Genomic DNA, 20,998 nt, shown 5'->3' with positions numbered 1-20,998 from the left:
TATGAAGTTGTGTCGGGCACATGTTTGGAGAAGTGTTGGCAGGAGGCAGTGATTCTCACTGCTGTATTGAAATTAAACTGGGAGCCAGGAAAGATGATGCTTCAGGGGCCCTAGGTTGTCACCTTGCTGCTTGGTAGGTTTTGCGAGAGGCAGCAGCTCCCACCAGTTTTTAACATCTGTGGGAGCAGAGAGTCCATGCCTTGCATATACACTACCTGTGATCCACTGGCTGGTGGCAATCTCTTTTTACATGTAGAGCAGAAGCTCCAGTTACGGTCTTCTGCTGTTGTACCTCATGTTAAACGCTTTTTCCCCCTTTGTGCATTCTGACACCCTTTTGTGAGGCTCAGTTGGTAAGAGGAAGAGTACAGAGTAGGCTAATGCTCTTGAAACTCTACTGACTCTTGGCCTTCATCTTAGATCACAAACTAAAAAGCATGCCTGTGTGGTGCAGAGCTGCCTGACACGCACAGCCAAATTGGATTGAAGTGACAGGCTCAAAGAGGCTTGCTGTCGTGGGCTGTTATTTTAGTAAACTGATGGCAGAAACGGGATCAAAAAGTGGTAGCAGCTGTGAATGGGGAGGTGTGTGCAGTGGAGGCAGTGAAATGGACATCCAGGAGGCAGTGGTAGCAGCTAGGGGTGTGAGACAGCGTGAAGAGTGTGGAGAAGGATGCCTTCAGTGAGGTGTAGAGACACAAAGCTTATGATTCCTCATTAAAAGTGTTAATTACGCCTTCCATGTAAAGTTAAAATCTAGGCTCCTAGTCTTGAGGCTTCTTTCAATGCTTGTTTTTTGGTTTGGATAAATATATCTTCTGGAATTCTGTAGTTTAGTGATAGTAGTAGTCCAGCTTTCGTAGTTGAAACATTTTTGAATATGAATGCAAGACTGTTGCCTGAAAACTTCTCTGTGTAGCCTCAGAGCACAAACCTGCTTTTACTTTAGATCTCATTTGTAACTATTAATAATTGCCAGTGCTTGGAGATGGCCAAAACCTTAGATGATATGCATGAAGAAAAAATACTTGAAGCAGATACCCAATACAATGCTAAACTATAGTATTTGCTTTTTTTAATCTTAATGTGGAGTAGAAAGGTTTAAGGAATATGGGGGTGGGGGGGAAATGGTGGTGGATATGAGCAAGGGGATTCAGTCCAGAGATTCCATGATCAGAAGTCATCACTATAATTTAGCTTGAATCTGCCATCCTTTTGACCTCCACTGACATGTTGAAGAATTTCTCATTCTGCACCACGCTGTTCTAAGCTGTCTGCTTTTGCCATGCAAAGCAAAACTACAGTGCTTCTTGGCAGGCTTTTCCAATTTTTTAACTTGCAAGAAGCTGGAATTTAATAATTAAAAAAAAAAATTAATCTTTCAGTCATTGAATCTTGTTATGCCCTTTTAGAGGGGCAAAAAGCCCTTCACTGTCACATGACCTAATCGAGGATTCTGTCTTCTAACATCCCTGTTCTGGGGTATGTTCTCTTGTACTTTGGGCACTCAAAATTTTGATTTTGGAAATGCAGACTTGCCTGCAACTCTTCTGCTCTGTGAAATTGCAATTTTTGACAATTCTGGACAATTTTTTAGTTAAGAATTGCCCATTTATGATGTCAATGGACCCAGCACTGGCAACAGTCTGCCCCACTGTGCCAGCTGATGTGGAAAACAGAAGTAGCTGGAGATCCAGTTGTTCAAAAAGACAGCATTTTTCTGTTGTCTTGTTTTCTGTAATCTTATTTTTCTTCAGGTATAAAGGGCTTAGTATCTTCTTGTGTTCAGGTCACACTGAAATCATAATGAAGGCATGATGTCTTACCTGAGTTACTAAGCTGTTTTGCTCGTAGCTTTCCTGCCAACATTTGCTTCTTAGTTCTTGCTGGTTTTTCATTTTGTTTGTTAGTTGTTTTGTGGGGTTTTTTTTGTTGTTTTTTTTTTTTTTTTTTTTAACTTTCTGGGGTCGTCTGATGGGGTATGCTTTTACAGTTTTGAAGACAACTTATTCCTTGTTCCTGTGATTCTTTATCCTAAATTACCTCTAAGATGTGGTTTGGTTTGTTTTGTTTTTCTTTGGTATTCAGGTAATTCTGAATTGTTCAGCCCTGCAGAGTTTACTGCACTTGCTAAGCAGCCCAAAAGAATCTATCAAAAAGGAAGCGTGCTGGACAATATCTAATATAACAGCTGGAAACAGAGCCCAGATCCAGGTAACCTTTTCAGCTATGATCAGTAATATTTGTCTTGCAGGCTAGAAGAAACACACATCAGGCAGTATACTGTTTTTTGTGTATAAAGTGCTTATTTGTATGTATATGCAGTCACAGATACATAACTATGTACGAGCAAAAATATATTACAGGCTTTGTGTGTAATTGAATATTTCAATGCCCCAGTCATCTCTCAAATTCAAACTATGTAATTTTATAATCATCTATAGACTCTAAGGGGGGGGGAGGGGGGAAGATAGTCATGCTAGAGAATTACAAAATGAGGCTAAGCTCAAGAAAACCTTGTCTTAACTAATTTGCTTCATGCCTTTGACAGTCACTAAGACACAGAAATTCTCAAGCCCCAAAAAAGTAAGCTACAAACTTTGAGAATCAAATAACTTTACATGTTTCTTGACTTCATCACCTGATATGGACACCTACATTGTAAAATACTTTATTCCTGTTTATATTTTCTTATAATTCCTGATACAAGAAGTTGTGCTTAGTCAAAGGAGGAGGATATCTAACATGTTGCACTGAGATTCACTCTTTCTGATTATACCAATTTTTGTACCCCCTTCATTTTAAGTGATGGCACACAGAAGCAAATGAAAGTCTCACTCCCTTATGTCCGTTTATGATTAGGCCTCCAGAGGACCACATCTTTGTTCTGAGTCTGGGCTCAGTGTCTCCAGATGGTATAAATAAGACACTGACCATCTCTTCCCCAGAGAAAAGTTCTTTGACTAGATAAAGAAGCAGCTGCTAAATATATTTTTTTCCTGGATATGGAGCTTTCTCAGAACAGCTATGCTAGGGGAATATTTGCTTGGCTTTCAAGGCCAGTGCCTTATTCCTTCTCTTTTAGAAGTGATAGAAAACCAGACTGTAGTGAAACCAGCCTTTGCCTGATAAATATACAAAGTTCCCCTCAAGGCAGTTGAATGGAAGTCTCGTGTAAATCAAATTTAATTCTTCTGAAGTTATGCTTCTCAATGTTGTTCTCCCTCGCTGGATACAGAGAGTATTTTCAGAGATTGCAGAGGATGCGAGGGAGTCCAGTTGGAGATAGCTGTTCTTTGAGGAATAGAAATAAGTAGCAGAAATATTGGACATGATACGTATTTGTCTCATTTGTAACCAGGCAGAAACAGTGCGTGCTCACACAAAGTAAACCAAGTCCCGTGGTGTACTGGCAGAAGTGGCCGAGGAGTACTTCCTTCCTCCATATCGTTTTCCTTGGAAGGCAGCCTGACACTTGCTAGTCTAGTATCTGATGGCTCTGGATTATTCATTTTGTAAGATCAGAATTAGTGTGAAGTGGTTAACCCTCTGCACCCAGGGGATCGAAGTATTTCTCTCTCTGCAGAAAACTTGCAGGAGTTTGTAAGAAGGCTGCATGTTTTTCCTGAGGAAAAAGTATGTTACATCCTTTGCAGGTGGTACTTGCAATCTTTTGGTTATATGCTCTCCCTTACAAGGACCATCCAGCTGCTGAAGGGGCAGCAGGAAGCCTTAACACCTTGAATGAGGTCTTCGTCTCAGAAGCCATAGGAAATAAAGCTAATGCTTTTGTGGAAGATAAGTCAGCCTCTGCTAAGCTTGCTGGAATTAAGAGCAAATGTTCATCTAACTCCAGAGATGCTTATGTTAGGAAATGAGTAGGCAAAACCCCAAAACTTGTGAAGGTGGAAAGCTGTGTAGGTTCTCCTTCTCTGATGTAAGGATGTGGCTAAGATGGAAGTGCAACTGTGAGCAAATAAACCTCCTACACTTGTATTTGCTCTGGCTTTCTCAGTCAAGATTTTACTTTTACCGCTGAAGAGCATGCTTTTTGTTGGATATAGAGAATGATATGGTTACTTAATCTAACCTTGGTAGAGCTCCAAGAATTTTGATTCTGCCTTTATTGTGGCTTGCGTGTTAATCTGTGGATTAGCTGAATTTCTAACAAAGTACTGTGTAAAATCAGCAACTGTACCACTGTATTTTCCAGCGTCAGCAGTTCTAGTTGCTGTGCAATTAGCAGTGCAGAGAAGGTAGTTACTACTGCTTGTACTAAGGTAAAAATGTTTTTGCCTTTGCTTTTCTTGCAATGAAGAGTCTTTCCGTTGGTTTAGCCATGCTACTACCACCTTAGAAACAGGGAGAAGTATTTTTTGTCTCTAGAAAGCCATTTCTGCTTTTCCTGGGAAGTCTTAAGAGTATTTTCTGCACAACAGTCCAGCCCAATACATTTTCTTAACTCTGTGTTTTTTCCCAAGTTTATCAGAGAGTTGCTTCAGGTTGCACAATCATATAGGAATGCTGCAGACTTAAAAAAAAGAAGAGCTTGAGAAAATCAGATATCTGTACAGGTCATTCCATAAAGAAATAAGTATTGAAAGTGGCAACAGAAAGTAAAGTTTGTTATTAGAGCATTTGTTCAAAACTTCAGGATCTCTGTTCTCGTATTCTTGATCTGCTGAAGGTACAGTTGTGAAGAGTCCTAGAGGTAACTTAAATTCTAGTGCACCAGAAACTATTTCAATAGTCTATTTACTTCTGTGACTTCTACATAAGTATTCACTGTACTAAGTCATCCTGTTCAAGTGAAGGAGTAAGTGCCTGTCCTTGTTTGCACAGTATTCTTGTGCCTGGTATCCACTACTCCGACATGTAAAAGTAAGGCTTTAGGTGGAGAATCTTAACTATACCCTTAGTAATCCTCTGTCGTCTTAACTGTTGTCACATCTTTATTTGAAAACAAATAAGAATGAAATCTCTCCTTCATTAAAATTTGCCTAATGTAGCTAAACAAAATTGTTAGGTTCTTCTATGTGTATGTGTTTAGTTTTTAAAGAATTTGAGGTGTCTTGTCACCAGTTTAGATCAGCCCCCTTTCTGCTGAGAACAGATCAGAATTGCTTGGAAAGGTGAGGTGGGAAGGCAGGGAGAGGGCAATTAATGCTATGAGCCATTAGTATTGCACCTTCATTTCTAGCAGATGATTCTTTTAGAAGTACAAAACCCCCTCTTAAATGCACAGAAAAAATAGTCATGGTTGCATGGGTAGAGGCTTGTTTTCTCAGGGTTATTGCATCAGGAAGAAAACGGTGTCAAACAAATCACCAAAATAAACATATATATAAAAGAACCCAGCTTAAAGCAGCTGCCTTAGGATGTCACAGGTGAGGCTGGAAGCATGTTGATGCATTACTGAAGTCTGGGGGGAAAAAAAATGTGAGAAGCAGCTTCTCAAAAGTGAAACCTATAGTTCATTTAAGAATCCCTCAGGCCCCGTTCAGAGTAATTGAGCTGCCTTGGAACCCTGAGCATGCACATACTACATAATGAAACGCTGACTGCCCTAAGTGCATACCCAATTTAATCTATATAGCAGGTATAAAAGAGATTAAAAAAATAGTGTCTGATTCTGAGCAGGAAATAATTTGCAATATAATTACCAGAACAGTTATGTCTGTCATGGGGCTGGGATTTTTAGAACTGCGAAAGGAGGCCTGCTAGAGGAAAGTTGTGAAGTAAAGGACACTGGAGGATTTTTACAATGTGCTTGATCAGAGATTTCGAGGCTAGTGTTTCTTGGAAGCCAAGTTGGCAATTGCACAATTTCAACACAATTATCTTGTGTTGAAAGGGAATTATCATCACAGATGTGTAACATTCCAGAAAGGTTCTTAATTCTTCAGTTTCTAGTCTCAACCTAGAGAATGCCATGTGAGGTACCAGGTGTGTTGAAACCTCCTTCCAGCTGAAGGGCTGATAGTCTGCTTTTCTCGGAAAACCCTTCTCTGAGGTGTTACTTCAGACAACTCCTACTCAATGTCAAAATCACTGTAAACATTTGAGCTGAAAACCCCTTTAAAATAATTTCTGAAGTTGGAAAATGTGCTTTGGTAAAGTGTTTCTTGAAGATGGTCACATGCTAAAATGGAGAATAGAAGCCTAGTTGTGTTTTTAGTGGTTGTGAGAACAAAGAGTGATTCCTGTCTGGGAAGAATATCTGATTTACCTAAGTTCACAGATGAATATTTCATCTGAGTTGAGTTTGTTCTTTCTCTAAATTAATTGCACATTGTGACGAATTCAAACATTACTTCCTGAGAATTGGTCTTCCTTACAGAAGGAATTCTAAAATACTAGGTGCAGCTCTAAACGAAATAATTTATTTTCCTTTCTCCTCAGTCCCTCCAAATTGTTTGTTAGCTCCTACTAGAGGTCACAGACTGTAGCCAAATCTCTTCCAGCCTCTGATACTAATTGGATTTTGAGCACGCACAGTCTTTAGCCAGAAATCAGACATGAATAATTTCAGCACATGGTGATTTTTTTCCTGAAAGTTAAATGTCTGCCTGGCATAGTAAACCACATTATGGCAAGTTACCAGCTGATCTGAGTAGTGGGTTACGGCTCCAGACTAGTCAGGATGTTACAGTACTGTGGAAACTTTGGGTAGTGCTCGTCTTAATTTAGCAATCCCTTCTGCACACCCAAGTATTTTGATGAATCTAACAGGTATTTTACCTAACGAGTATTAACAGACAGAGCTATATTTAGTGTTGTTTAAGATTGCATTGGGTTACACTCCCTCCATCCACCCACTCTGAAGTATAGAAATACAAAGTTAGAGGGAAGGACTTCTCTGTTTGTTTCCGCTTTCACACTGCCTGCAGCGCTGGTTGGTAGCACACTCCAGAGGCTTTCACTGCCATTTCTAAAAGATAAGGCAGCAGCCTGTCACCCTTAGATTTGCACTCAAACACAATCGAGTAAACTCTTTCTGGTGTTAAGGCAATATAAGTTAACATGCATGGGATGTGTGAAAGTAAGTGCTGAACTTTCTTTTGTAGCTCTTATTAAAGCACAGGAGGTCTGGTTTTTTTTCCCCATCAAAAGTGGAAGTGAAAGCCTTTCTGAGTGTGTTATCAGCAGTGCCTAGGCAGCAGCAAAGTGTGGTGGAATACAGTAGTCTTTCCCCTCTTTATTTCTGTGCTTTTAAGGTTTGGGTTGGATGTATATATCCTGATGCAGTCATGATTGTCACTAAGTATAGTTTTTGTTTGTTAATTTCCTAGTTTGTATACAGCTTTGCTGTACTTCAGTGGATAGCTTCCCCAGTCAGGGAGAAGGGGAACTACATCTTCCTGGGAGTCAGAAGGAGAACTGCACAGCTGAAGCTAAATCCTGACTGTCGACCCTTCTGAAGGGTATGAAAGGCTATCACATACCTCAGAAAATGTTCTGTCTTAACTTCGCAACCTGTTGAAAAGCTATGAAAGGCAGTACATCAGACACAATCTTCCATATCTGACAGTGAAGACATCATAGGAGTTCTCTCCTGTTGACAGGTTAAGAAACTATCACTTCTTTTCTAATATGCCTTAAATTCTCACAAGAACGTCTGGAAACCAGAGTATGGCTAGGCATGGTAGCAACAGGGTCTGTGCCATATTTTTCCTCCTTTAGGGTTTCCTATCCTTGCTGAAATGGGCAAGTAGAGCAAATGATACATTGCCTGTCAGTTTTAAAAACTCTGGAATGAAATACATGTTTATGAATTGGGGTAAAGATACAACCTAAAAATTTTCAGAGGCTTTTCAAAAAGACCACAGTAATGTGGGGAAAAGGAGTGATGTGATTCATACAGAGTTGTGGTTTACACAGGCAAACTGTGTGTCACATTACTCAAATATAAAATGTGTTTGACTTATGCCATAGCTTGCACAAGCGGTCTAAAATCTTCATGTGCTGTTTGTGGTGGCAGAACTTTAAAAAATGTCTCGATTAGGAGCAAAATATGGCATTGCTGACAAGGCCATACTTGTTTGAGGACCAATGAAAGTCAAAGGTGAATCTCTTTCAGGTTTAAGTTTCTGTTTAAGTACAAAAAATCTGTTTTCAGGCTTCTACGTGTGCTGAATCTCATACATCATACCATACTGAGTGCAGCAGAGCTAGAATACCTTTAATTCCTTTATTCTGCCTGAAAACCTCAGCAGTCAGCAGTGTATAGTCTTATCTTTTTTTTTTTACTGTGGGGCAGACCCTGGAAGCTGGTGATGCCTCAGCAAGGTGCTGTTCATTACAGTGCAGGTTCCTCCTGACAGCTGTAGCAACCTTGTGGGAACTGGCTGTAGAAGTTTGCTTTATAAGCAGTTAGGAGTTTATAGGCTTAGGTGTTTGTGTCAACAACGTAGAAGTCCATTAGAACTGAGATCCGAAGTGCTTCCTTCCTGGCTCTCAGATGGCAGTTGTTTTGTTACTCGTGCCATCATATTAGGTAGCTTTGGCTTACAAATATTTGCTATGTTATTTAAAAAGCAGTTGCAAATTGAATCAGTATACTAACAAGGTAACTGGAATGCAGGTAACTGGGAAGCCTTTATGAACTGAAACTTCCAGCCAGGAGGAGGAGATGACAGCAAGAGGGCTGTATTCGCAGCTGCTAGCTAGGGTGGTGACTGTAATGTGGATTTGTTAAAAGCTAATGAGAGAGCTCGCAGGAGCAGGAAAACAGCCAGGCTGTAAGACTTGTTTGCTTTCACATTTATGTGATGAATCATATATAGACACACAACGCCAACACTTGCATAATAAATGGTTATGTGCAGTTTTGCATACCACAAGTGATTTATTTGTGGGAATCCAATGGAGGAGAAGCAAATTCTCTTGGAACTGACCAGCTCAAAATACTAATTTAATATACTACTGCTGAAGACCTGCTTTCTAACAGTGAGTACAATGTATTTAGATCTAACATCCATGAAGATGTAATAAGATTCTCAAAACTCACTTTTATGTAGCTTCACGCTTTAAAAATCAAATATTACAAAGTGAAAGAAGCTTGATGAAAACATGTAAGAAGGATAGAACTTTCCAAGAAACAGGCAACCCCCTTGGAGGGCCACAGCACAAGATACACCATCTAATTGAAAAGAAAAATAATTAAAAAAACCAAACAAACACAAAGTTGACACTTCAAAAGTGAGGGCCAGATCTGCTGAAGGACTGAGCATTACAATTCAGTTCAATTTCTATTTCAAAATGCAGATTTCAATTAAAATTCAATATCAGTTTTCTGAAAGACTCTTAGTTACAAGTCGAGATGGAGTTCAGTTCCAACAAATACGAATGGATGCAATTGGGCAAAAATTTTAGTGTTAGTTTGATGTATTAAAGGATGGGCTTAGGATTACCTATTATGCAGAAAAGAAATTTTGAATGTATTTTGAAGACACCACCTCAGTGCTTGGTAGTAGTAGCCTAAAATCAATATGAATATTAGAGATCATCAGGAAAGGGATTAAAAAAAGCCAAAAAGAGGAATCCTTATTCTTGTTCCTGTATAAATCTTCACTGTTGCCCTCTATGTAGATCTGTCCTCAGAGATTATGGTAGGAATGGGTGCTAAGGAGGGACCATAAAGTGACAACTGGATTCCGTATGAGGAACAACTTTGTAGACGATGAGGCAAACAAAGGGACATGTGGCAGGATGCTGTAGAAACCTGAGTGGCATCTGAGAAGGTAAACAAGTAATGATGTTTCTTTCTTTTTTGAGCAAAATGCATCAAGGAAGAGTCGTCAGAGAAATCGCTAGGCACTGCGTTTAGGACAAACGAGCACATATCTTCTCATACTGGTGTAGTGTAACTGGAACGTGTTGCTGCAGCTGTGAATACATAGAAAGGAGAAAAAGAAGAATCGGCATGATTAGAGTTTACGCTTTCCTGTGCATCTGCTGTTGATTGCTTGTGGAAGCAGGATGTTAGTATGTTTTGTTCTTACACAGAAGCACAGGAGTAATTTGGATTCAAAAAATCCATATAAAACTGCTAAAAATGATACAAGTTTTGGAGTGTTCCTTCACGTTTTGGTTACCCTGTTGGCCTACTGTTACTGTCCTTGAAAAATTCCTGACACATTTAGAGTGTGTAAGTGCGAGTGTTACAATGTGTCGACTGCTCAAAAAGAATGTTTAAACATCCTTTACTTTATGGCAGGAAGGAAGCAGTTGCCTGCTGTTTTCATTAGTGGATAAGTGACTTTTCATTTTTCGAGGAACAGTGGAACATTTGAATAGGTGACAGTGTGAGCTCTGCAGTAGTTTGTACATCAGTCCTAAGTTTACAACATGATTTTTTTCATTTCTCTTTTATTTTTTCCATGTTTTTAAAGTTGTTGAACTGAAATCCCTTAATTGTGTTCATTTTGTTTGACAGCTGTCCTTTCCTTGAGCATTTTATGTGCACTACATTACTTTAGTCTTCAATGAACTTCCACGTGTCAGGCACACATAGCATAGTAATGCTAAAAGGTCATTTGGATTAAAACTTCTGAGGATTTAGAAAGTGTTAAGTACCTCATCCTGCCACAGTCCTTAAGAGTTTTGCTCTGCCAGAGGTTTGCTTTTCTTCAAGAAGAAAACAAAACCAAATTCTATTTTGGTAGTGTACTATTTTGTCACTTGGAAGGAATTTAACTGAAAGGGAATCATGGCATGATTCCACAATAACTGTGGTTCCCACATAAAATAGCACAGAGCTAGGAATCCTTGGGCATTCTAGTTTGCTTTCACAAGTGACTGCTGTGGGCAGGGTTGCAAGGCATAGGGTGTAAGTAGTAGATGCTGCTAGTGCTTCTGCTGTATTGATGCTCTAATATTTCCACCCTTGTTGAGCTTAACTGGGCTTTTGGAATCTAGTGAAGGTACTGAGGCTAAAGCAAACTATTTTCTGACCTAGTTCATGGGTTTTGGTTGTTTCTTTTGTTTGGGGTTTGTTTTTATTTTTTTTAATCTAAGCTCTCAGTTTCAACTGTCAGCAGGCTGCTTGTTAAAAAACTTTGCAGTACTGCAGATGTACAGTCAAGTACCTTTACCTGGGACTCACGTTCGGGTGAGGTGGTGACAACACTTACATTGCATGTCAAGCAGTAGGAAACAAAAATATGGTGATTGATCATGTGCTTCTCTCTTGACCCAGTCTCCTTCAGTGAAGTGCCTTATGAGAGGCTGTAATTCATCGTGGTGCCTTAGCCGGTTCTGCTTGGGTGAAGGTAGCCTGTATATAGCGTTGCAGAGCAGAAACTGAACAAGATGCCCACAGCCTTTTACGCAATACAATAAGAAACAAAAATAAGTAGAATTAGAAGTAAGAGCCCTCACACAAGAGATGTGAGATCTGGATTCAGTTCCTTCTGAAAAGATTCAAATGCACATTTCCCTACTCTGAGAAGACCAATTTTATGCACCGGTCTTTGCAGTGAAGCCAAGAGTTTAAAATTGAGCTGGAAGGAAAGCAGTAACAATCTTTCGTGATTCTCCTACTTGCTGCCCTCCCATTGTTCTTAAAGTCTGTTACTGCCTGTGAGCTAAGATGTGCTGACTTAGTTCCATGCTATCATGTAACATACTCTGATTTTAGTATTTTCTAAAGTTGCTTTTAAGAAGACACTTTATAAGGAAATAAATCTCATGTAAAAGTTTGCTTTTGGGGAGAGGATTTAAGGAAGTGATAATGAGATTTCTTTTTTTTATGTTCTTTGCTAGAATACTAAAATAGTAATGCCCTTATCTTATCCTAGATCTGTATCAAGCTTTTTTGGTACAGAATGCTTAACATCATGTAACACACTGTTCTCACAAGGGCTTCCACCTCAACAACGCCCTTGTATAGCGCTACCTGGCCTCACATGAAACGTAAGTGCAGGCTGCCAAGTCCTCTTCCTCCTCTCCCGCTGATCAGGACTGAAGCTCACTGGTGAAAACACACATGCCCTCACTCTCTCCACAAGCACACATGCACATTCACAATCTCTTGAATGTCAGTGTGGGCTTTCTGCCCATCTGTTGTCTGTGGCTGGATCATGAGCTCTCAACTCGCTATACCTGGCTCCTACTCACTGGCTAGTTCAGCTCTATTCTTGGGAGCAAACAGATGGACGTGTTTGTCTCAAGCATCCCCACACTTGCAGACCCCTTGAATGTCAGCGCTGCCCTCTGTCCTTGCCCAGATCTTGGGGCTTCTACTTACTGCCTAGTCCGGTATGGCAGCTGAAACAGAGCAAGGTCTTAAAAAGATTAGTCAGGATGAGTTTGGTACAATGATCTGGGTGATGCTCTGTTTGTGTTGAGGTAAGATAGAGATGGCATGGCCTGTTCCCTTCCACTGATGATGTTAAAGTAAAGGAATGTACTCAGAATAATTAGAAAAGATAAGGTGGGCACCTGAAGGAGAGGAGGAGACCATGAGTCAGGAGATCGGTGAACAAAGAAAGTTGAAAGGTTTAAGTGAGGAAGAAGATTGAGCAACCCCCAAGAATGAGGTCAAAGAATGGAACGACCACCCAAAAATCCTCCCAAAAGATGTCTAGAAGACTCCACCTCAAGCTCCACCTAAACCCCGCCTATTATGAATACAATGATTAGATGTGAAAATCAAATGAATTTGTATGTAAAGATGTTGTAACCTCTCATGAAAACTGTATAAATAATTACCTGACTTTTTCACTGAAAACTTTGGAGTTAGTTTGTTCCATGTGAACTGGCTAGTTCCCCAGCATTTCACGAAATAAATACTTTTGCTGCTTAAAGACAAAATTTGTCTCTGAGCAGTTACTCTGTGCTGTTTTGGCATCACAGCAAATCATGTACGCTGTGATCTTCCACTCCGCCCTCCTGGTTTGGGGGATAACATAAATCCCCCCATTGCATGGGGCTGGTGCCCAGGCATGCAGGACCTGCAGCCCCGCTCCAGCTGAGGTGCTGCGATCCTTGCGCAGCTTCCCTGCTGCACCCAGGCACATGGGCCCTGTGGGCTGTGATCCTGCCCCAGTGGCAGCTGCCACTGGGTCCACATACCCAGTGGACCTTCATCTGCTCCAGTTGCAGGGGCCCCTTCCCCCGAGGTCTGACACCAGTTGTTGGCCCTGAATTCACCTTTTCTGAGCACCCCAGAAACATGCTCCCTAGTCCGTGGCCCCTCCGGCTACTGATGCTGAGACCCCCACCCACTCCAGGTGCTGGCCCTGCAGACAGGGTTTTCTGCTGAGCTCTGATCCAGTTCCTGGCCCAAATGCTGTCATGCCGATCTCTGCTGCTAGCTGGAGGGGGAGGTTACTGGCTGCAGAGCCCTGCCAGTAGTTTCTTAATGGCTCATTAATTAGTAACTGGAGCCTTTCCTCCTTTGTGATTATCTCTTAGCCCTTGTCTGTCAGGTTTGTGTCACCATCTGTTTTATTTATTTCCTGTTATTTGTATCTCCTTTGGAGCTGGAAAGGTCCTTGATCTGATAACCTTAATGAAGCTCTTGCATTCCACATACCCTTACAGTGTGTTGCTTTTGTGTATTTTTAAAAATTACCTGTGTTTTTCCCCAGTAGATATGTCAGGGGGGAAAACATTCTGTTTTCTGAAGATATCTTTTATTTATTTATTTTAAGTAGGTGGCTTCTGTTTATGATGCTCAAAAGCACGTGTTCCTGTTCAAAAATTTCAGTTAAGGACTTTTTGCCAACTATTCTTTGCAAAGTAAAAATTAATATAACATGGCATGATGGAAGTGTGTGTGTGTTTTTCCTCGAGGCCCCAGATCGCTGCGCGGAAGTGCAGGTCCTGCAGTGCAGGGGGCAGCGTTGAGGGGCTGCTGGTACCACTGGTAGGCAGCGTGCATGTGCGAAGTGCCGGGACAAACGGGAAGAGTAAAAGAAATATCAAACAGTTGGGATTTTTTCACTGTCATCTCTCAGTTTTCTTCTGCAGACCTCCTTGAAAAGGATCTTTTTGGCTTTCTTTGAATTTGCCTTTCAGTTCTGTGATGACTTAATGTTTCTAAAAGGGTAGCTTAAAAATGTCATGCAAAGCCCTTGCTTCTTTCAGTGATAAACGTGTTTCAGATCCTTGTCACAGGTGTGAAACTAAACTGGTTTTACTTGGGTCTTACTGCAAAAGGCTCTACCAGAGGAAGTTACTAGAAACTGAATTGCTGACTGAATACACGTTTGACTTACTTTCTGAGCTAAGCAGTTAACCGATACCAGTGAATCATCTGTTGTTTTGTCTTTTGATCAGGAAGGAGTATATTGGTGATTGCTTCTTTTGAGGAGTTCTTACAGTGCATTCTCGCCTTACTTGTTGTCTGCCTAGTGGAGATGTAGTGTGACACACAGGCTTATGAAGTTTTTTTCTCTGTTTAGGGGCTCTTAACGACTTAGTGGTTTACTGACTTAATAGCTGAGTGGTTCACTACCTGGAAAAAAAGGGGAGGTATGGTGTTCTTTTGCTGTCAAAGTGTGATTAAGTAGCGCATTAGATACAGCAGTCACTTCAGTCTGAAAGCATTTTGAATTGTTTTGGGATAAGCGCAGACCCTGGCGATAGCTAGGGTTTTGAATGTAAAGCTGAAAACTGAATTTTAACCCCTTGATAAGTAATGTGATTGTTTAATGTGTTGTGCTGAGCATAGACGTTAACTAGCTCAGGAAGAGGGAGTTATTTCTAATTTTTAGTATAACCCTGACATGTCATTTCTTTTTGCAGACGGTCATAGATGCCCATATCTTTCCGGCTCTTATAAATATTTTACAAACGGCTGAGTTTCGGACAAGGAAGGAAGCTGCTTGGGCAATCACAAATGCAACATCTGGAGGCTCTGCTGAACAGATCAAGTATGAAATAGTTCAACTCTTTCAATGCAATTGAGTGAATTAGTATTTGTGCAAGAAATCGAAATAATAACCTAGAGAATGGAAATCCTTGCATGTATGCTTCCAGTGTTCGGTATCCAGAGAGACCATGTCTTTTTGAGTTGTGAATGAGCCATTCCTTCCTTCAGGGAGAAATCACCTAAGTATTTCAGTAGTAATACTTTTTTAATTAATTGAACCATTTCTCTTCTGTGAAAAAGTTAAATGCAATTTTAAAACTAACTCCTTAGTGGTTGTTGTACAGCGTAACAAAGTGCATTAGCAGTCTGGAGAGGAACAGCTCAGCCCCTCAAACAAGGGCATCGTGTGCATCGTTGTTGCTGTTTAACTTGTACCAGTACATCATGCTTTTATGCAGTTTTGTATGAAATCTTAAACCTGTATCTAAAGTTAGTATAGCTGATATTAATAGAAACTATAAACTGTAGTTATAGAATTATAAATTAAATTTACAAAATCAAATTACTATTTCATGTCTATATATAGAGAGAGAGACAGAGAAGGTAATTTTCATTGTTTCAGCAGAACTGACTAGATGTAACAGGTGTCTATAGTTTCTCCAGTTTCTCTGGTCAAGTTGGTATTTTACATGATCATTTTGGTTTTTAGACCTTCGTGCTTAGTGCTTAAATGGCTACACCAGTTATAATTTTGCAGACAATTTACTGGGTTCCATGTGGTGTTTTTCAGGTATTTAGTAGAACTGGGATGCATCAAACCACTGTGTGACCTCCTTACAGTAATGGACTCAAAGATTGTGCAAGTAGCACTGAATGGGCTGGAGAACATCCTGAGGCTCGGAGAGCAGGAATCCAAACGCAGTGGCACTGGCATTAATCCTTACTGTGCTCTTATTGAAGAAGCGTATGGTATGAGCAAAACATCTGTGGAAGTCAGGAGTTAAAGCAATGATCACGAACCCATTAGAGTTTCAGTAGACCCAATTTATCCATTGCCTCATCACTATTACCTGAAAATTAACTGTTCTTTGATAAGTCTTTTCCTTTGACCCTGAGGGAGCCTTCTGGGTGTCATTCTGCCTCAGTATCTGCCCCCTCCACAGCAGATAAAAGCGCTCTGTCACTCAGGTTTCGGACCTTTCCCTTCCCGCTCTGCTGCCCTGTAGAATTCTGGCAGCAGCCACAACTTCCTTGTTTGCCTTTGCTGTGCTGAGATTCTGGCATGTACCAGCATGATTTCACCCCAGTTCTGAGGTACTGTTGCTCTTAAGGTTAGTTTCCTTGTTGATTGCCAAATACTTATTAAGAAAAATAATGAGTTATCAAGAGCAGTATAGGAGTATGTATCACTGAACATGGTTTCTTGAACCATGGTTCCCTTCATGGTTACCTTGACTTCCAGGGAAGAGCTGTACCAGAACAGGATTTATTTTCTTGCCTGCTTCGAGGTTTTAACCTCCCTTTTCACGTCAGTGTTGCAGAAGTGCCTACGGAGTATGAGAGAATTGTTTCCTCTAGTCTTTATACATAGTTAAAGGAGCAGACAAGAAAACCACTACCATTCCCAATATTAGAGATTTACTAGAGCAGCTAAGGCTTGGATTTCATTATAGCATCATTCCCAGGTATCAGAGATAGTTTAGGTTGCTGTGTTCTTTGCATTTGTTTCTGGCTACAAGGCCTGATACATTAAGCAAGATTTGCTCATCTGCTTAATGTCTGCCCAAAAGCTGGTTGCATGAGTGTATATCTTGTATTGTATGCACATGTGATGCAGGTTGGTTAATGGAGTCTCCATCCTTGGAAGTTTTAAGTCTTGGCTAGACACAGCTGACCCAGTTTGGTGTTGGCAGTGGTGCTGGGCTGGGCTGCCGGCTGGACTAGAGGATTGCCAGCAGTCTCCTCCAACCTGCAGTTGTGTGATTCTGTAGTCATCGGCCTTGCTATCAAAGCACTGTGAACACACTTTCAGGAAACATGGTCCTGAAAATCTCTTCAGAAGGTGTCTTTGAAGCCTTGTTCTTTACACATGCAAGCTTGTTGATTTCATTTTTTGAGAGAAAGGGGAGAGAGAGACACACAACCTGAGGCACATCACACAGTTACAGGGAACTCTGTAGTTCAACCTGTTTTCTCTTGGTTGTGGAGAGTACAGGTTGGGTGAGGGTCTCCACAGAGGAACGCGTTCTTTCTGAACGTGGAGAGAATTCTCGTGGAACTTGATGTTCACAACAGGCTGAAAATGATCAGGGGCATATGCTCTCACCAAGCTGTAACTTCTATGTGCTTCTTTTCTCTCCAGGTCTGGACAAGATCGAATTCCTGCAGAGCCATGAGAATCAAGAGATTTATCAGAAGGCCTTTGATCTGATTGAGCACTACTTCGGAACAGAGGATGAAGACAGCAGCATTGCCCCACAGGTGGATATCAACCAGCAACAGTACATCTTCCAGCAGTGTGAGGCTCCCATGGAAGGCTTCCAGCTCTGAGGTGCCCCTGTGCTGTGTGCTCCTCTACCTAGCCAATCCTGTTGTCGAGCCACAAGCCACCCGTGGAGTGATTCTCTCAATGTTTTCCATAACCCTGTTTGCGCTCATTCGCTTGCCTTGTGCACATGCTCTTACATACGTCTGGAAAACTTCTGGCTCTCCATGGCAGGATGCCCCCTCCTTGGCAAGGGGTCACCAGAATCACCCTTCTCCTCTAGATTCTGAACCTCTCCACTGTCATCTTTGTGGAGTCAAGGCACCTTTCTACACTTTAAGATATTCCCTCTCCTATTACAGGAAAATAATCCCTCTCCACTGGCCCCCACGCTCCTGGCATCCAAGATAAGACTGCCTTTCTCTTATATTTGCTGCAGTGTGTGCCTGCAGTCCAGGGAGACATTCAGACTTTCTGAGAACGTAGCTGAATTCATTCCCCGTATTCTTCCCTGGATGCCTCTTTGGATGGCTATGAGAGATGTGTTAAATCTTCACATGGCAATGCATCTACTTTGCTGTACGTGCCAGCTGGGGTTATTGGCATATGGAACATGTTACAAATAATGGAATAAGTTCTCTGTCCCCTGCAACAACAGGCTGCAATGGATGTTTTCTGGTTCTTGAGAGTACTGATCACATCTGGCCCCGTCTCTTCTCAACACTGAGCTCCCAAGCTGGATTGCAGACCACTGTGGAGATTTGTATACGTTCCCAGTTTTTCCTCTCCATCCACATAAAAAGAGCCTGTGAATAGGTCACTCTCTCACCACCTCCCCAGACATGACTTTCCAGACCAGCTTCTAGAACAGAGAAACTACCCCTACTTCTGCTTGCCAGCACAGCATGATCCAGCTGGGCCTTCCTTACAAATCAAGCCCTTTCTGACTTCATGCTCCAGAATCTGGTCCTTGGTATTGTAGTTATGGCTGAAAAATTCCTGTCTGCCTCTTTACATTTTTACACAGTGTGACTTGAACAGATTTATCTTCTGAAAAATTACCTTCTGAATACAGAAATCTTAACTTGTAAAGCCTAGCACAAGGAGCGTTAGATCTCCTTTTCATTTTCACGAGACAAGAGCTTCTTCTCCAGCTCACCTGATCAAATAGAATCCTCCTGGTCCAAGTCCCTTATTTAACAACTAAAATGACACTACATTCAAAGGATAGTAATATTCCACCCGGATCTGCCTGGCCCTTTCATTTCATTTTTCCCTTCTGCTGTTTACGGGACTTCAGGTGAATTAGCATGGAAGGCATGGTTCCTACAGGTGACATCTATAAGGCATTGCTGACTGCATGACAGCTGCCATCTGCAGCTGTAGACTGCCCTTCTGCTAGCAGCATGTTCTTGGCTCCGCAACCTGCTTGGATCACAGACGTCTGATGCAAAGGCCGGCCACTCCTCACCGAGTTCAGCTGACGCTGACACCAAACCCTTCACACGACTGGGGAGACGCCGCCTGATCAGAAGTGGCGGTTCCATTTCTGTAAATGCAGTGGGTTCTCCAGGCTGTCCGCTCCCCCCCTGCATCGGGCTGTGTTCTTTCAAGCCATTTTGGATGCTTGGAACACACATTTGTCCAGCGTAAACATTTCAAAATCGCCACTGACAACAGCAGCGTCATGTACCTGCGGTCAGCATTAGTGGCAGGTCTGCAAGATCCTCCTAATGACTCCTCTCAGTGACAAGCCACTGCACAAGCAAAAACAGCCCATTGGATACAGAATAATCAAAATATAAAAATCACTTAAACTGCTGAAAGAAGCTAGGCAAGGGCCTGAACATCAGCTCTGTGTGACCATTATTTAAATGCAGTCTTCAGTTCTGTCTGTGCTTCAGGATGGAGACTCTGACCTGTGTGGCCACCGCAGAAGCCACCTGCTGCCTCCCTAGCTAAGCTGGTTGGCCTCCACCTTCCCTCTCCTGGTTATTTTCTCTAGTGCTGCTTTGTGCTGAAGGAACATTTAGTTTACTGCACTTGATCTGTAAATGGACTTCGATTCTTTGTAATTTTAGGGGGTTAAATTTGGTGGTTAATTTAAAAAAAAAAAAGCAAAAAAACCCCTCAATGTTGCCTTTACATCACATATAAATAACTGTGTTTCTCTTTTCTTGAAGGGTGATAGAAGCACTGATTAGTAGCAAAATCTTGTTTTAGCTTTTGGATTTTTTTGTGCTGGATTTTTTTACGTGTAAATTTCCAATAACATGTCATTTCTATAAGATTTGTTTAAAATCATGTACCTCTTATTGGATGGTATAAAAATGCTCCATATTTTGTAAACAAATCTGAGCAAAGTGTGTGTGCATATATTCTGTATATTCATATATGTATATTCTGTGTATATATACACTAGTGTGTATATATACATATATACACACACACGTATATATATACACACATGCCTATGTGTGTATATATATACATATCTATATATCTATATATATATAAGTGTTTTCTCTTCCAGGCTAGTGAAAACAATGTGGTGCATTGGCGTTTCCCTTCCCTGCCCCCCCAAGAAAATAATGACAGTTGCCTCTAAATGAGTGAATTAAAAAGAGAGTCCATTTAAGCTGAATGGTGTGCCTTCCTGTGTAAGGAGCCTGGCCAGTGTTTGTTACTTTTGCTGTGGATATGTGAATTCAGAGCAGATAAGTATAAATCTTTAAACTTGGTATGTTTGTTTGAAGTGACAGGCCTGGTTGACACAGGTAATATTGTTGTCATATATACTTAGACTGTGTAAGGCATTTGACTGGTACTGCATAATATTTTGACTGAAAACTAAAAGAATACAAAAGTCAACATGGCACACATTAAATGGATTAAAATGTGGCTAACTCATAGGTCTCAATTTAATTTTAAATGGTGCTTAATTGAGTGTATTTCCATCAGGATCTTCCAGCAACCAGTTCTTGGCCTTGCTTTACTTAACCTTACTACTCAGCTGAAAAGAAACAAAATCTCCTTCTAACAAAGGCTGCAGATATACGAGTATGGAAGGGAGATCAGACTTGTGAACTGTGAAAGGAACAGCTCACTGGTGCAGACTGATCAGAATTACGTGGTAAGCCAAGGGCAGGTAAACTATTTGCATTTTAATAGAGCTAAACGTGTAGTGTAACATTACCCTTCTAATAAATAACATTCAGGACAAGGTGAAGGACTCTGTTTTGGAGGAAAAATGGTGCTGAAAGTATGAGGATCGTTGTATGTTATCGCTTGAACACTGCTTCCTAACGAGACTGTCTGGCTAGTATAATGCTCACAGGTGCCAAAAGATCTTTAGCAGAAATGAGGAATTTATATTAACTTCGTATTTGGCATTGTTGAAACTCTTACAGGAGCACTCTCAGCATTGCTAGCAGCAGTTTAAGAGGGATGGTAGAAAAACTGGCAACAGTAACGACTGTAAAAAAGTTGTAAGTTCCATTTGGATGAGAAATGAGGCACTTTTATAGGCTGACGTGAGAGTAACAAGGGTTAATGTCCCTTGCTGGAAACACTGAAACCAATATTCTCTGCTTTCCTGAGGGATGTGCTGCTGCTGGAACAGGAACTCTCGGAGAATGCCTCTAGCTTCCACTCGTGTGGAGGTCATGCTGTTTTGGATGATCTGTTCTGTG

The 20,998-nt window shown here is 41.1% G+C and overlaps 1 protein-coding gene across 1 annotated transcript in view; it reads left to right on the top strand.

Annotated features, from left to right (window-relative positions):
- KPNA1 (karyopherin subunit alpha 1) overlaps positions 1 to 20,207 on the top strand; it is a 54,426-nt gene extending 34,219 nt beyond the window's left edge. Inside the window, exons 11-14 of the mRNA XM_056341181.1 lie at positions 2,089 to 2,214; positions 14,755 to 14,882; positions 15,612 to 15,790; positions 17,184 to 20,207. Coding sequence (XP_056197156.1) covers positions 2,089 to 2,214; positions 14,755 to 14,882; positions 15,612 to 15,790; positions 17,184 to 17,371 — 621 coding nt within the window. The 3' untranslated portion in view covers positions 17,372 to 20,207. The remainder of the gene's footprint in view (positions 1 to 2,088; positions 2,215 to 14,754; positions 14,883 to 15,611; positions 15,791 to 17,183) is intronic.
- The last annotated feature ends 791 nt before the right edge of the window (positions 20,208 to 20,998 follow it).

This window comes from Falco biarmicus, chromosome 5 (genome assembly GCF_023638135.1).
Source record: "Falco biarmicus isolate bFalBia1 chromosome 5, bFalBia1.pri, whole genome shotgun sequence".
Taxonomy (NCBI): domain Eukaryota; kingdom Metazoa; phylum Chordata; class Aves; order Falconiformes; family Falconidae; genus Falco; species Falco biarmicus.
The sequence above is the reverse complement of the archived record's forward strand: the minus strand, read 5'-3'. Positions and strand labels throughout refer to the sequence as shown.